This window comes from Physella acuta, unplaced genomic scaffold (assembly GCF_028476545.2).
Source record: "Physella acuta isolate Inbredline_101_S28 unplaced genomic scaffold, ASM2847654v3 ptg000269l, whole genome shotgun sequence".
NCBI lineage: Eukaryota > Metazoa > Mollusca > Gastropoda > Physidae > Physella > Physella acuta.
Window position 1 is genome coordinate 509,964 of NW_026731788.1, and position 17,031 is coordinate 526,994.

Here is a 17,031-nt window from a genome sequence, read left to right on the forward strand (position 1 = left end):
TGATGCCGCCAGACTGACACGGCTGAGGAGACCTGTGGGTCCCAGAACACCACGTTGAGACAGGAAACCGATGAGGCGTGACAGACGCGGGGGTGGACTAGGGACACCGGGACAAACCTGGTGGGCCGCAAGGAGAATAGTCCTCTGCCAGGATAGGTGATGTCATAAGCCCACTAGCGCTCTGATTTACAAAAAAAAGATTTGGTTGAGTAATCTCACAGCACTGTGTTTGCACTTTTCCACCCCCCCCCCCCATTTTGTTTCATGCTCTGCTGCATAAAGTTGGCTTTTTTAAATCCCGTTCCCTCAAACAAGGTTGCAATTTACACGGAACCAAATAAAGCTTCCAAGAATTAAAAGATAGTATTTAAAAATTATATATTTTTAAAAATTACTGAAGTGTACAGCACATTTTTTTCAATCTGTGGATTCTTGTTTTCAAGTGTAAGTAGTTTTATTCTTTTGCACAATCATCACGCAATCATAAACAGTAACTACCACCCGATAGAGACTCTAGTAGTCTTTCATTAGTTCTTTCCCTTGGACTATGGAATTTTTTAAATTCAAATTTAATTTTTTACCATTATTTTAAGTTACTTGTGTTGCTGTTGCTCTCGAATGTTCCTACCACACCCGCATCGTAACCCAAACTGTGGTGTGTGAGGCGGGCAGACGATAAAAGCCTTGATTATGCCACTTATAATCCTCGTCTCTTCTTGTAATAGTTTTCTTATTTTTGTTGCTTAATTTAACCCCTCGAGCTCTTTTCAAAATATTTCCTGTGTTGTTGACCCAGCCAATAAATAATGAGATAATGTAATTAGGGTTAATCTATTTTACCTATGATGACTTAGCTTATATATTATTAACAATTAACAAATATTGTTCAAAATAAATAAACGAATTGATTTCTGTTACAAGTTATGAAACATTCTTTAAATGGGAAAAACGTTTAAATTGTGTTTTAGATTATTACCCACTAGACCTCCGCCCCATCAGTTTTGTGACGTCACGGTATAGATGACTTATTAGTAAACACAACAGCACAAAACACATTTAGCCAACTGCTTACAAGCATAGTAAAATTAAACGACGAAATTGTATAGTTTTTTTTTATTGTATGTAAATCACAGAGGAAAGAAATAATACTGTTCGCATCAATTACTTATAACAAAGTATTGTTATTTATGTCTATTATCCATGTCCTGAAAATTCAAAGCCAAAAACAATTAATTACAATAAATACGCATCTATTAATGTTTCCCTCATTCTTGTGGCAAAAGTAAATGTAAAAGTATTGTAAATTTTTGTAACAGTTTTTAAATATAATAATGTCACACGTGCCATTTTATTATTTAACGACTGTACAAGAAAGATTATAGATAAAATATGGTAAACAAATTTGACTGAGTTGAGAATTAACTGGATCTTGGGGTAGGGAAATCATGTAGTAATGGGAACATGACGTAAAGGGGTCATGGGGTTATAGGGTCATAAGGGCCATGAGATCATGTGCTTATGGGATTATGAGATTATCTACTCGGGAACTCTGGGGGCTGTGTGAATTATGAGATTATGGTATATTGGTGACATTGTATAAAGGGATCATGGTATAATGGTATCTATAATGGGGCAATGATACAATGGGGACGTAGGGGTCATGGTATATTGAGGCCATGGTATTATGGGAAAAGGATATAATGGGGTTATGGTATAATGATGTCATGGTATAAAAGAGTCATTGAATAAAGTGGTCATGAAATAAAAGTGGTCATGATATAATGAGGTCATGTTAGAATAAAATAATGGTTTAAAAGGGTCATGGATTAAAGGGGTATTGATAAAAAAGGGGTCATGCGATCTGTAAGTTTAAACGTCAGAGTGCGCGTCATTAGGCGCAGAGACGTCACCACGAGCTGATGGGTCACCCCCAGCAGACGATCTAACTTCCGGTATGCTGGAGTCATTGACCGCTGGTGGGTAAAAATCCTGTTGTCTTGACCGACGCCTGTATCGAGCCTCGTCGTCAGAATCGTGTTCTTCGTCTTTTGTTAGATTGATTATATTGTGTATAGCGTTTTCAAAAATGTGAGCATCGATACTGTGCAGAATCGATTTCTTATTCTCCTCGTGATCCCTGACCACCTGGTCACGTTGCGCCTGATTGTCGTACGGTCTCGCGATCTGTTTCCACCTGTACGCACCTGTGTCTGCAGGTGTGTTCGCAGGTGTGTCCACAGGCAGGCCGGCCTCCACGTCACTGGTGCTCACCGTTACGTCACCATTCACCTGGTTCCTCTCATTCCGGACCGTGTTGTCTCTACAACACCCGGGGCTGATCTTGGATCCGAACCTGGTACTGATGGCTCGCCTGGTCTGGGGTCTGTCAGGTGCCATGTCAGACAGGTCCAGAACTAGGTCCACGGTGTTCATGTCATTGATTGTACCATTTGGCACGACTCCCGTAGAATTGATCTGGCCACCTCCTGTCATGGCTGATACAGATGGGTACAAGCTAGACACACCGCTCACAACGATGTCGTCCACCTCCCAGGATTGACCGAAAGATTCGATTTTCTCTTTCAGCTGGGATTCGAACCTGGTAAAAAGGATGAAAAGAGTGTCTTTTAGCTTTAAGTGATATTAGTTTAGATAACTTTGTACTAGAAAACTTTTGAATTAATGGTTTAATCCGAACTGCTAGCTATATCTACTAGTCTTAATCAAATGTATCATTACACATAGCAATAGCTATAAAGACAGACTTTTATTTAGCAAGCTTAATGACACTATAACCCACTATTAGATTTATCTCTAAACCTGTAATCAGACTCCCCTAATCCCCATTGACCTGTAAATAATAAGCCCACCCCCCCCCACACACACACTTAACACATCCCCCCCCCCTTCGCAGTGTTTCTGCCAGACTTTTTTCTCCGGGGGGTGTGAGGTTGGGTCGGACTAAAAGTTTTGGATAGCGGACACTGTTAAAAGTATATATTTATATATTTTCTATTTAAATACCATTTCGTTGGGGGGGGGGGGGTAGACTCTCTTCGTCGGGGGCTCTGCCTGGAAAAAAAAACCTGTCGCTTCGCACACTGCCCTGTAACTAGACCCTATCCGCAGCTTATAATCAGACCCACACCCCACCACCACAACTTGTAATCAGACACCCCCCCCCCCCCCACTGACCTGTAATCAGACGTATTAACCACTGGTACTGGCTGGCTGCTACTGAAGATGTTCCTGATGACGAGGGGGATGAGACCGGAGACGAGGGTGACAAACAGGTGGTTGGTGGGGGACACGTAGTAGGCGCTGCCGTACGCCATCACCACCAGGAAGACGAACAGCAGGAAGATGCCGATCTTAGCAAACTCCAGCCCTGCCTGGTGGGGAGACAAAATTTCTTTGATTACTTTTAGAAATATTCTTAGTTTAAAGAAAATACAATGTATTACATTACAATATCTTAAAGACAAACAAGTATGGATAACCGGTCTAATTGAACTTAGTTAATTTCTTTGCGCTTAATTTTTTTTTAAATTTTTTCACAAGTAACTACCAACTCGTATATTTTATAAATGTATGGCAGTAACTGCTACCAGATAGGATTAATATACGGGCCAGACCTATTCGTCCTTTATCTCACACTGTACAGTACAAAAATTATATTGAAATATTGTTATTACATAAACATTTGTCTGAAAGTGAGACCATTTTCTCGGATGTAAGCCTCAATATGATGACACGGAGTCGACTCTATGACTGTAACTTGTTTCATTGACACTGTTAAAACACTCTACCACAGGATATGGTTACCTGTAAGCTACGTGACGTCACATGTAGAACACTCAATTTGACCTTGCCTCACCTGCACGACATGTAACCAATGCACCTGTAATTTACCTTGACTCACCAGCACGACATGTAACCAATTCACCTGTAATTTACCTGAACTCACCTACACGCCATGTAACCAAATCACCTGCACGACATACAAATACAACCAAATGACCTACACGACATGTAACCAAATCACCTGCACGACATACAAATACAACCAAATCACCTACACGACATGTAACCAAATCACCTACACGACATGTAACCAAATCACCTACACGACATGTAACCAAATCACCTGCACGACATGTAACCAAATCACCTACACGACATGTAACCAAATCACCTACACGACATGTAACCAAATCACCTACACGACATGTAAACAAATACCTGTAATTTACCTTGACTCACCTGCACAACATGTAACCAATTCACCTACACGACATGTAACCAATACACCTGTAATTTACCTGAACTCACCTACACGACATGTAATCAATTCACCTGTAATTTACCTGGATGTAATTCTCCTCCAGCTCCCCCGGGGCCCCAGCACAGTCCATGGAGCAGCAGTGAAAGAGGAACTTCTTGGACATGAACAGGAAGTCATCCTTGTTCAGGAACAGCAGCAGCTGCTTCAGGTGGAGCCGGATGTTCGAGTTCTTCACGTTAAACAATTTCTTCGTCTGCTTCGTCACGTTACTGGCGTCTGCTCGCACCAAAGTTGCATAACCTACAGCGATAAATAATTGTCATTTAAAAATAATACTCGTAGTTTATAATAAAGACAAAGAAATAAAAACCAAAGAATTATCTATATTGATGTGCTAAGCGGAATTACAAAGCCTTTAAACCCACAAATTAGTAAAAGGCTTTTCTATGGTGATAACTAAAATGGTATATTTTTTCTTGAAGCTTTAGAAAGGCCTATTACTATTTGAGTAAGCAATACAATGCGTTTTCGAACCTTTAAAAATGCAATTATTTTTCAGTTTCAAATTAGTTTGTCTTTCTATAAAATATCTTAGTAGCAAAATGATATTTAAAGCTATTTTAGTTTTTTAAAGGTATGCATGTCTCTTGTTTCTCGCTCACCTTTCTCTCTGTTCAAAGGCGCCTTCACGACCTCATCGTCTGGGTCAAACGGGACGGCCTGGGGACTGATCTTGAAGACTTTGCTGATCTGCTGGTCCCAAGACTTGAGACACTCCCTCCTGAGGTCCTCGCTCTCCTTGTTCTTGACGGTGCCCAGGATGGTGCCAAGGAAGGCGTCGTACTTGGCGCCGACCCGGCTGAAGGAATCCCTGACGTAGATGAGCAGGATCAGGACCACGGGGACCACACGGTAGATGAGGTCCGCCTGCACGACCACTGTCACGATAGACATGGCCAGCACGTGAACAAGGAAGTTGGCGCCAATCGTCATCACGATGAAGACAAAGGTCACGGTCACGAAGAACCAGAAGATCTCGCACGCGTTGTAGAAACGTTTACCTTCATCCGGGTTCTGGTTACACCCCCGGGCTTGTTGTAGCAGCTTCTTCCACGCTTGGATGACGACGTTGATCATCGGAGCGTGGTAGATGAAGAGGACGAGGCCGATGATGGGTAAGATAAAGATAGCGAGGATCCAGATTGGGATGATGAGGATGCCGCACTGCCGGATGGGGTTGCAAGCCGTGCGGATGATGCTCCGGGATTTGGACATTCTCTTGCTGAGCTGGTCCTTCTTCTCGGCTACATCCAACACGTCGCTGTACAACCTGCTGATGTTCTCGTCTGTCGCGCCGTCGATGATGAGAATAACCACGTGAAGCACGTACATAAACGCGAGTACAGCGACCAGAACTTTCCCGAAGATTGGACCCACGTAAAAGTTGAAGGTCATCTGAAGACCTTTTTCCTCGAATGTTCGAGAAAGATTTTGATATTCCAGGTCGTCTGCGCTCATGGCGTACATGAAGGGCAAGGAAGGGGCGGCGACCAGTGCCATGACCAGGACGGTCCTCACAGGTTTGAGCCAGGCATGCCATGAGGGGCAGCACGTGCAGATGTGGTTCCCACAGATGGACGTCCTACAGCAATCTTCAAGGGGATCACTGTGACGTAGCTGTCAACAACATTGTACATTGTCATCACATTTTTCTAATGTTTAAAAAACTCAAAACTCAAATGGTTTGTCTGTTTTATTAATTAATAATTAATTAATTCATGTGGGTATTAATTATACTGTCTTAAGAATGTTTCTCATCACAAAACAAGCCTCAATATAAATGGTCCTTTTGAATCGGCAATGGCTGTCTTAATAAATTAACAAAGGTTCAGTAAATGTAGCTTACCCCTCCCCCCCCCCTCCACCAACACTCATATCACAACAAAAAGAAACTCCACTTTTCCCAGAATTAAACCTTTACGGTAAAGATCAACACCTTATAGGACTACATCACAACGTCAATGCGAAATACAGAACTGTTTTTCACTACACAGTGTCTGACACCCCCCACCCCCCCCCCCCCCCACCCTCTAATCTATCTACTCTAACCACTTCCGAACTATAGGCCTATGGTATTCATAGATAGCAACATAATTTTAAACATAACCCAGCCCCAACTTTGCCTATTGTGTGTGAAAACTATTCCAGAACTAGATGATTTCATAAATCTAGAATTTAATTTATCGAGCCAATGGCATGTTATAGACATTACATAACTGTATATACATCTTTGAGCATGTTCAGAAGCTTGAGCGTACCTTGCATCTGACGAAGGCATCAAACAGCGACCTCCACATGCTGACGGCCGACCCTCCCTCACTTAACAGTTTATCCGTGCAGACGTTAAAGTTGACCTTTTTGACCTTGACCGTGTAGATCACTTCCGGCTGGAGCCGGCACATCTCAGAGGCAAACGTCTTCATCTGTTTCCACAGTCGTGACGTCAGAATCTGTGCCTTCTCCATTGGTCTGTGTGACGTACATCCGGTCAGGTGAAGAGTGGAGTAGATAGTACACCAGGGTTAACACAGGTACAATATGTATTAGGGGAATACATTTTATAAAGGTGTAGAGTAGATTAGATGGTACACCAGGATTAATGCAGGTACAATATGTATTAGGGGAATACATTTTATAAAGGTGTAGAGTAGATTAGATGGTACACCAGGGTTAACACAGGTACAATATGTATTAGGGGAATACATTTTATAAAGGTGTAGAGTAGATTAGATGGTACACCAGGATTAATGCAGGTACAATATGTATTAGGGGAATACATTTTATAAAGGTGTAGAGTAGATTAGATGGTACACCAGGGTTAACACAGGTACAATATGTATTAGGGGAATACATTTTATAAAGGTGTAGAGTAGATTAGATGGTGCACCAGGGTTAACACAGGTACAATATGTATTAGGGGAATACATTTTATAAAGGTGTAGAGTAGATTAGATGGTACACCAGGATTAATGCAGGTACAATATGTATTAGGGGAATACATTTTATAAAGGTGTAGAGTAGATTAGATGGTACACCAGGGTTAACACAGGTACAATATGTATTAGGGGAATACATTTTATAAAGGTGTAGAGTAGATTAGATGGTACACCAGGGTTAATACAGGTACAATATGTATTAGGGGAATACATTTTATAAAGGTGTAGAGTAGATTAGATGGTGCACCAGGGTTAATACAGGTACAATATGTATTAGGGGAATACATTTTAAAAAGGTGTAGAGTAGATTAGATGGTACACCAGGGTTAACACAGGTACAATATGTATTAGGTGAATACATTTTATAAAGGTGTAGAGTAGATTAGATGGTACACCAGGGTTAATACAGGTACAATATGTATTAGGGGAATACATTTTATAAAGGTGTAGAGTAGATTAGATGGTACACCAGGATTAATGCAGGTACAATATGTATTAGGGGAATACATTTTATAAAGGTGTAGAGTAGATTAGATAGTACACCAGGATTAATACAGGTACAATGTGTATTAGGGGAATACATTTTATAAAGGTGTAGAGCAGATTAGATGGTGCACCAGGGTTAATACAGGTACAATATGTATTAGGGGAATACATTTTAAAAAGGTGTAGAGTAGATTAGATGGTACACCAGGGTTAATACAGGTACAATATGTATTAGGGGAATACATTTTATAAAGGTGTAGAGTAGATTAGATGGTACACCAGGGTTAACACAGGTACAATATGTATTAGGTGAATACATTTTATAAAGGTGTAGAGTAGATTAGATGGTACACCAGGGTTAATACAGGTACAATGTGTATTAGGGGAATACATTTTATAAAGGTGTAGAGTAGATTAGATGGTACACCAGGGTTAATACAGGTACAATATGTATTAGGGGAATACATTTTATAAAGGTGTAGAGTAGATTAGATGGTACACCAGGGTTAATACAGGTACAATGTGTATTAGGGAATACATTTTATAAAGGTGTAGAGTAGATTAGATGGTACACCAGGGTTAATACAGGTACAATATGTATTAGGGGAATACATTTTATAAAGGTGTAGAGTAGATTAGATGGTACACCAGGGTTAATACAGGTACAATGTGTATTAGGGGAAAACATTTTATAAAGGTGTAGAGTAGATTAGATGGTACACCAGGGTTAATACAGGTACAATGTGTATTAGGGGAAAACATTTTATAAAGGTGTAGAGTAGATTAGATGGTACACCAGGGTTAATACAGGTACAATGTGTATTAGGGGAAAACATTTTATAAAGGTGTAGAGTAGATTAGATAGCACACCAGGATTAATGCAGGTACAATATGTATTAGGGGAATACATTTTATAAAGGTGTAGAGTAGATTAGATAGTACACCAGGATTAATGCAGGTACAATATGTATTAGGGGAATACATTTTATAAAGGTGTAGAGTAGATTAGATAGTACACCAGGATTAATGCAGGTACAATATGTATTAGGGGAATACATTTTATAAAGGTGTAGAGTAGATTAGATAGTACACCAGGATTAATGCAGGTACAATATGTATTAGGGGAATACATTTTATAAAGGTGTAGAGTAGATTAGATGGTGCACCAGGGTTAATACAGGTACAATGTGTATTAGGGGAATACATTTTATAAAGGTGTAGAGTAGATTAGATAGTACACCATGGTTAATACAGGTACAATGTGTATTAGGGGAATACATTTTATAAAGGTGTAGAGTAGATTAGATGGTACACCAGGATTAATGCAGGTATAATATGTATTAGGGGAATACATTTTATAAAGGTGTAGAGTAGATTAGATGGTACACCAGGATTAATGCAGGTATAATATGTTTTAGGGGAATACATTTTATAATGGTGTAGGTACAGGTGAAGAGTAGATTAAATGGTACACCAGGGTTAATATAGGTAAAACACGTATTTGGTGAATTAGGAGAATACATTTTATAAAGGTGTAGATGCAGGTGAAAACTTACCTTAATTTTTTTGGGCTCTGTGTCATGATGAGGTTGAAGGTCAAATTATCAGGTGGGTAGTAGGCGTAGGTGTAAATTCTGTAAATAGATTGTGCATAGGTAAGTATAAATAGTTTCAGATACATTCGGAAAGTCAGTCAGTAAATACATGTAATAAATTAGATTAACACTAACATCACAACAGCACATACTTCTTGTCTTTCCCTTGTCTTTCCCAACGGCATTTGGGAATTTGTCAGATAAAAATTCATACTATTTTCCCAACACTGCCACACCCACAGACACAAACACTGACACAAACACTGACACAAACACTGACACAAACAATGACACAAACACTGTCACTACAAACACTGACACTACCAACACTGACCTGTAGCCTTTGGGAATGAGCAGCGGGAAGTAGAGAAACAAAATCAAGGTCAAGGCCAAAATGAACGACCTCAGGACCCAGACCCAGGTACCCTCGTAAACGTCATGACACGACATCCGTTTGTCCGAGTCGTAGCCGCAGCACCTGGTGGGGGTGGGGGGGGGTGTGGGGGGGGGGGGTGGAAGGTCAAGGACGATCAGTTTTAGGACTAAATGGTCAGATATTGAGTGTCAAACATGTTTACCTCTAATTATAATTACACCATAAGACCAAGTTTACCAGAACTCCATCTCATATGTACATAAGATCACCTCTACCACGCTTCGTATGCTCACATCACACCTGTCTGTTTGTATCCACTCACGTGCAGACAACTCACCTGTACACCAGCCTGCCCCACCCCTCGTTATCCACAACCTTGGCCGTGCATATCTCCACGTCATCTGAGTACGTGAACGGGTACTTGACAGCTGTCTCGTCAATGTAGAAATCTGCAGACAGGAGTCAACAAAAGACAAGTTCTGACAGGAGTCAACATAAGACAGGAGTCAACATAAGACAGGAGTCAACATAAGACAGGAGTCAACATAAGACAGGAGTCAACATAAGACAGGAGTCAACATAAGACAGGAGTCAACATAAGACAGGAGTCAACATAAGACAGGAGTCAACATAAGACAGGAGTCAACATAAGACAGGTTCTGATAGGAGTCAACATAGGACAGGAGTCAACATAAGACTTGAGTCACCATGATGCAGGTTAGTTCAATACAAGCCACACAATTTTGCAAGTCAGTGTCATTTGTTATAGATCTTTGCAGTGAGCGCCCTACTGCGACTGTGTGTTTATACTTTAGCAGATGGTCTACTAGAAATGTCTTGGTGACACTAGAGACTGACCTGAACATACTGTCGCTGACACTGACAAGCTGCTACTGACCGTGAAAATGCGTTAGTTTTTTTTTTTTTTAAATAGATTTTAGTGACCTTGCTGAAATGGCTAAATGAGTTGACCGGGGTTAGATATTCCCCATCCTGTAATAGGATTATGACCTCGGCAAATTACCTGTGAGTTCTAATAACGTTGGTCAAGTATATGTTTTGTTCCATCTGACCTACTGACCGTGGTCAAGTGTTTTGTTCCCGCTGACCTACTGACCTTGCAGGAGGTAATCCCGCACCCGCGCCTCCACCTCCCCAGCCCCAGCGGCCTGCAGACAGTCACCTGGACTAACAACCAGCGGCACATCTCTAGAAGCCACACTCAGAGACAGGAACACCTGCAGCAGGCCGTAGTAGAAGTGGTAGATCAGCAACAGCTGGGAGCTCCCTATGCCCTGAGTTCGATACCATCTGAGACAGAGGTTGCATTGTCATAAATCGGAATATTTAATATTTTAATTTATAGCAAAACCTAGTTTTAAATATAAGAAACCCTGACATATACAGAATACGGCGGAATTCAAGGTTAACAAGTAAAACATATAATGTAGGTAAAATAGGGTTGTACACAATGCAAATTCAGCAAAGGCTTGAATTCGGCAGGTGACTTTCCTGCATCAGGACAATATTTCTTACTTCGGATGCAAAATTTACCTGTAATAGGTTCAATATTTACTTGTAGCAGTTGCAATATTTACTTCTTACAGGCGTAATATTTACCTGTGACATGTGGAATATTTACATGTGAAAGGTGCAATATTTGCTGTGACAGGTGCACTATTTACCTGTAACAGGTGCAATATTTACCTGTGACATGTGCAATATTTACCTGTGACAGGTGCAATTTTTAACCACGACAAGTGCAATATTTATCTGTGACAGGTGCAATATTTACCTGTGACAGATGCAATATTTACCTATGACAGTTGAAATATTCACCTGCGACAGGTGCAATATTTACCTGCTCGGCTGGTAGGCATCAGGTCCAGTCAATGAGCTCAGGTTTAAGCCGATCACGTGGTACTCCAAAATTTTGATGTCGCTGTCTTTGTTGAAAAACTGAGAGATGTCTTCCACAAATGTTTTATTGTTCACTGGCACAAACTTGCAGGCCGGAACCGGCGCATTTTGACCGGACGATGACGTCACATAGCATCCAATGATAACCACAATAACAGGCCAAGGCGACGCTTCCATTGTTTATATTGTTGTTTGTAAGGTAAATGCGAAGGGAAGTAAGTCTTTATGCCAAGGGAAGTAAGTCTTTATAACTCTTGTCCAGAAATTGCAGGTGGTTACATCTACACTTTAAACTTTCCCACCTCATCTAAGTGCCACTGTCATAACGACAATTTTCTATACAAATCAATAATCGAGTTAAGTAACTATTGAACACCCAAAAAAAATCAATAAATAGAAACACAAAATGCCTGATCCATATTTGTACTGGGGTGTAGGTAAATAAAGTGGAATCGATTACTTCAATGTGTTGAAAGGTATCGATCCTTATTTCATCATCAGGTGTTTGGGTGTGACGAAATGTTGCCAGGTCGCACGTCACAATACAACTACCCCCCCCCCCCCACACACACCCACACTACACGACCCACAACCCGACCCCCCCCCCCCCCCCACACTGTACGAGCTCTGGCCAAAGCTGACCTACACTAAGTCAACCAGCAACTGATTGCTATAGAAATTGTATTTGTTATACTTTGTTACAAAAAAAAATCTTCATTCTTATAATAGATCTAAACCATGTTAAAATTTTGCTGTTGTTAGTTACAAAAGACAACTTTAAAATTATCATCAGAAAGAAAGATGGTTCAGCTTTTAAGATTATTGAAATACTTAAGTAAAGTTTCCCTTTTCGAACCTGTCGGTCCATCGAGTAATTAAAGTAGAGTTAACATGTTTCTGTGGATGTGGTCAGCACTATTAAAATACTAATACGTTTTTCTGCGCATTGTAAACAGTGTTTCTTCCAGACATTTTTCTCCGGGGGAGGGGGGCACTAGAAATTTTCGGGGGGGGGGGGGGCGGTAGACTTTCTTCGGGGAAATGGACACTGTTAAAAGTATATATTTTCTATATAAATTATATAAATTTCATTTCGTTCGGGGGGGGGGGGCGGTAAAAAAAATTCGGGGAGGGGGTGGGGGGGGTGGCAAGCCCCCGAAGAGATGCCTGGAAGAAACTCTGATTGTAAACATTAGTGTTGATCAGTCAATTAATTGTGAACCATGAATAGTTTTTAATACATCAGTATTGAAAAGCGTAATTGATTATTATTTATTATTATTAGATTAAGACATTTGAGATAAAATGTTAAATTTGAAGTCATTTAACTATCCGTCTGTTATTATATTGGCACGATATAGGACAGAGAGGAAGGGAGGGAATGATCTAAAGGACAATGGGACGAACCGAAAACAAAAGAACTCACATTTTAGCGGCCTATCTAAACATGACGTGATGGAAAAACTTTACTGAACTTTTTTAGTCCTAACTTTAAATCGTATCAACTCACAGAACAATGACATATAGCCCAGAGCTGTCGTAGAAATACGTGAAAATATACAAAAGAAATAAAATAATATCTTACTAGTAGACTCCAACACAAACAAACCACCAGCACAGACTTTCACAATGTACAGGCAATAAATGTACATGGTTTCACTTGTATGCACGTTTCCATAATAAATCTGATGGGTGCAGGGTTGGTGGGGTGGAGATGTGTTATGTAGGGGGAGGGGGAGATTTCTCAACCACATACACAGTTAGTTACAAATCGAACAAAGCCCAAGGGGTTTAGACGGGGTAAAAATCTAGTCATGTTGGGTGGGTGGTGGTGTCTAAGCCTTGAGTTCAATAGGTAGCTATAAATAGCACGCTGGTATTTAACTGCAAGCTGAATGAATGCATAAGTCGTTAAGAAAATCTACATACTACTGCCTGACAAAAAAAATCGATTTTGGTTATTTGATAGTCCATTCACTTTCTGAAAGCGGCACCCTATTCTAACCCTTTCCCCCGCCCCACCCACTTGAGTAATATCATGTAACGTCTTTCAAACGTTGACCGAGACAGCTAGACTTGACATGGCAACTTTCCGCTGCAGAAAGATTTCAGAAAGGTTAAGGGAACATTTTAAAATTTGAAAAACAAAATGAGAAGAATTGTGTAGACCCTAACACAAGTTAATCTAAGAGGAAATTAAAACAATAGACATTTTTATCTTAAAGAACTGTCACCAGTAAACAACATATTTTAAGGTTTTTTAGTTGCAATGAAGACTACTTTTCGGCAGTGAACTATCACCCATGTAAAGTAAGGGAAACAACTAGGTCGACCACTCGTGGTATTAAATTAGTTGACTAGAAAACTTATGAAATATTTTACATTCACTCGTCCTTTTGTGTTTAACATCGAAGCCATCGCTTGATTTCATTGATTTATTGTTTTGCGCTGATTTACACCCCTCAGAGTACACAAATAAGCTCAGTTTATAAGAAATCCAAATATTCAATCAGACTTTCCTCCAGGCATCTCTTCGGGGGGGGGGGGGGGGGGGGCGAAGCCAGCCCGAAATTTTTTTACCGCCCCCCCCCCCCCCCCCACCCCGAACGAAATGAAATTTATATAATTTATATAGAAAATATATACTTTTAACAGTGTCCGCCCCCCCCCCCCGAAGAAAGTCTACCGCCCCCCCCCCCCAGAAAATTTCAAGTGCCCTCCCCCCCCTCCCCCCTCCCCTCCCCCCCCCCGCGGAGAAAAAAGTCTGGAAGAAACACTGCATTTAATCTACTCAAGCAAGACAACCAAGTAAATCGCGTTTGAATCGCTTATTTCCTTTTGATGGCCAATATGATTGAGTCGAAGTTTCTCTTCTTATTACGTAGAGGCGAAGTGGTTTAAAACGATAACGGTATTAGGTAAATAAGATGTTAATGAATAGAAATACAAAATTTTAAAAAATCGAAAAAAATAAAATAAATAAAATAAAAAATCAAGCTGAGTACGGTGTTGTAGCCCCTTAACGTCTAGCACCTTTACTTGAAACTGCACTTCAAATAAACCGGTAGTGATCTCCCCTAAACTTTCTCGAATTTTCTTATATAAAACAACAGGGGGTGGTAACTGGGGATATAGTTGTGATTTTTTTAATCCATTTTAAATACTTAAACTTTTAAAAATAGAATAGAATCTCATAAAAAAAACATTGCGCACCAAGCAAACGCCGAATAAAAACGCGTATAATAGTGCGCAATATTATTAGTACTTTAAAAATTTACATTAGTTTTTTGAGAAATCGGAAGTAGCGTAAATTACTACTTCCAGTCAACGGAAATTACTAATTTTAACAGAAGGTAGAGAATTAGATCTTTTACTTACATGTGAAATTTCATTTATCTATCTGAAATAGTACTCAAGTTATAGGCTTTTGAAAAATTCAAAGTAGGAAAAGTACCACTTCCGGTTATCGGAAATCGCTCAAAAGTTGATACGGATCTACGATTTTGATAAAATACTTATATATGAAATTTCATCAACCTAGCTGTAACGGTACTCAAGTTATCGTGTTTACACACGGACAGACAGACAGATCACAGACAGACACACAGACATACGGACAAGATTGCAAAATTATGTTTTTCCGTATCAGTGAGGTGTAAAACGTCGAGATTTGTAAAAATCTCGATTTTTTTTTTTGCACGATTACAATACTTTCTCTATACTACGTATATACGAGAAAGTAAAAAGGTAAACTTATGTTCTTTTATATTCATAAATCTCTAAATGATGATAAGTGCAGTTCTTGCTTTTTTTTTTTACTTTCTCGTATATACGAAGTATAGAGAAAGTCTTGTAATCGTGCAAAAAAAAAAATCGAGATTTTTTACAAATCTCGACGTTTTACACCTCACTGATACGGAAAAACATAATTTTGCAATCTTGTCCGTATGTCTGTGTGTCTGTCTGTGATCTGTCTGTCTGTCCGTGTGTAAACACGATAACTTGAGTACCGTTACAGCTAGGTTGATGAAATTTCATATATAAGTATTTTATCAAAATCGTAGATCCGTATCAACTTTTGAGCGATTTCCGATAACCGGAAGTGGTACTTTTCCTACTTTGAATTTTTCAAAAGCCTATAACTTGAGTACTATTTCAGATAGATAAATGAAATTTCACATGTAAGTAAAAGATCTAATTCTCTACCTTCTGTTAAATTTTGAGTAATTTCCGTTGACTGGAAGTAGTACTTAACGCTACTTCCGATTTCTCAAAAAACTAATGTAAATTTTAAAAGTACTAATAATATTGCGCACTATTATGTGCTTTTTTATTTGGCGTTCACATGGTGTGCAATCAATTTGTCTACGAGATTTTATTCTATTTTTAAAACTATAAGTATTTAAAATGGATTAAAAAACATGTCTATAGCCCGAGTTCCCATCCCCTGTTATTTTATATAAGAATATTCGAGAAAGTTTAGGGGAGATCACTCCCGGTTTATTTATTGATGTAACCATTTTCATCTGATGTTGCTTCTTCCTTGTCAAGCCGATTTGTTCTGCTTTTTATTTCAACTGTGTTGGAAACAGAGATCATCTGCTCAAGTAACATACAGATATTCATCCAGTTGTTTGATATATGGGAAAATGCACATATCTCCGTGTACGTATCATATGATATCGTGTGTCACATACATCTCCGTGTACGTGTCATATGATGTCACAAGCCACATACACATATCTCCGTATACGTGCCATATGATGTCATGTCACATAGACATATCTCCGTGTACGTGTTATATGGTGTCATATGTCACATACACATGTAATAAAATGGAATTTGACCAGCCTGTTTTAGTTTTCTGTTCCTAATTATAACATTTGAAAATATTAAATGACATCTACTTTCATTTTCGTATGATTTATTTATAAAAACACACAGATCCATATCACAAAAGTTCTGAACCGTTTTTATATTTTAAAAACATCTGAAAAATGCAATGAACACATTAAAAAGTTTAAAGTGGTGGGGATTTTAGTGAATTTGGTACTGAAGGTCTTCAATTTAGGTTTTTAATGAAGGTCTTCAACTTAGGTTGTCAATGAAGGTCTTCAACTTAGGTTGTCAATGAAGGTCTTCAATTTAATTTGTCAATGAAGGTCTTCAGTATATGTTGTAAATACGTTCTTTAATATAGAACGTCAATAAAGGTGTTCACTATAGGTTTTCAATAAACTTCTTCAATATAGGTTGTAAATTAGGTCTTATATTGATTGTTAATATAGGTGTTAAGTATAGGTTGTCAATGAGTGTCTGCAATATAGGATGTCTATAAGGTCTTAAGTATATAGATTGTCAATATAGGCAGTG

The 17,031-nt window shown here is 39.3% G+C and overlaps 1 protein-coding gene across 1 annotated transcript; it reads right to left on the reverse strand.

Annotated features, from left to right (window-relative positions):
* Positions 1-1,869: 1,869 nt before the first annotated feature.
* On the reverse strand, positions 1,870-11,980 carry LOC131939229 (uncharacterized). Its single transcript, XM_059297429.1, has 10 exons — positions 11,600-11,980; positions 10,856-11,049; positions 10,076-10,187; positions 9,697-9,840; positions 9,324-9,401; positions 6,604-6,814; positions 4,948-5,962; positions 4,368-4,585; positions 3,196-3,392; positions 1,870-2,599 (listed from the first exon to the last, which is right to left on the reverse strand). Exons 1-10 carry the CDS (start codon positions 11,833-11,835, stop codon positions 1,870-1,872), a joined length of 3,135 nt encoding a protein of 1,044 aa, XP_059153412.1. The 5' UTR covers positions 11,836-11,980.
* Between the last annotated feature and the right edge of the window lie 5,051 nt (positions 11,981-17,031).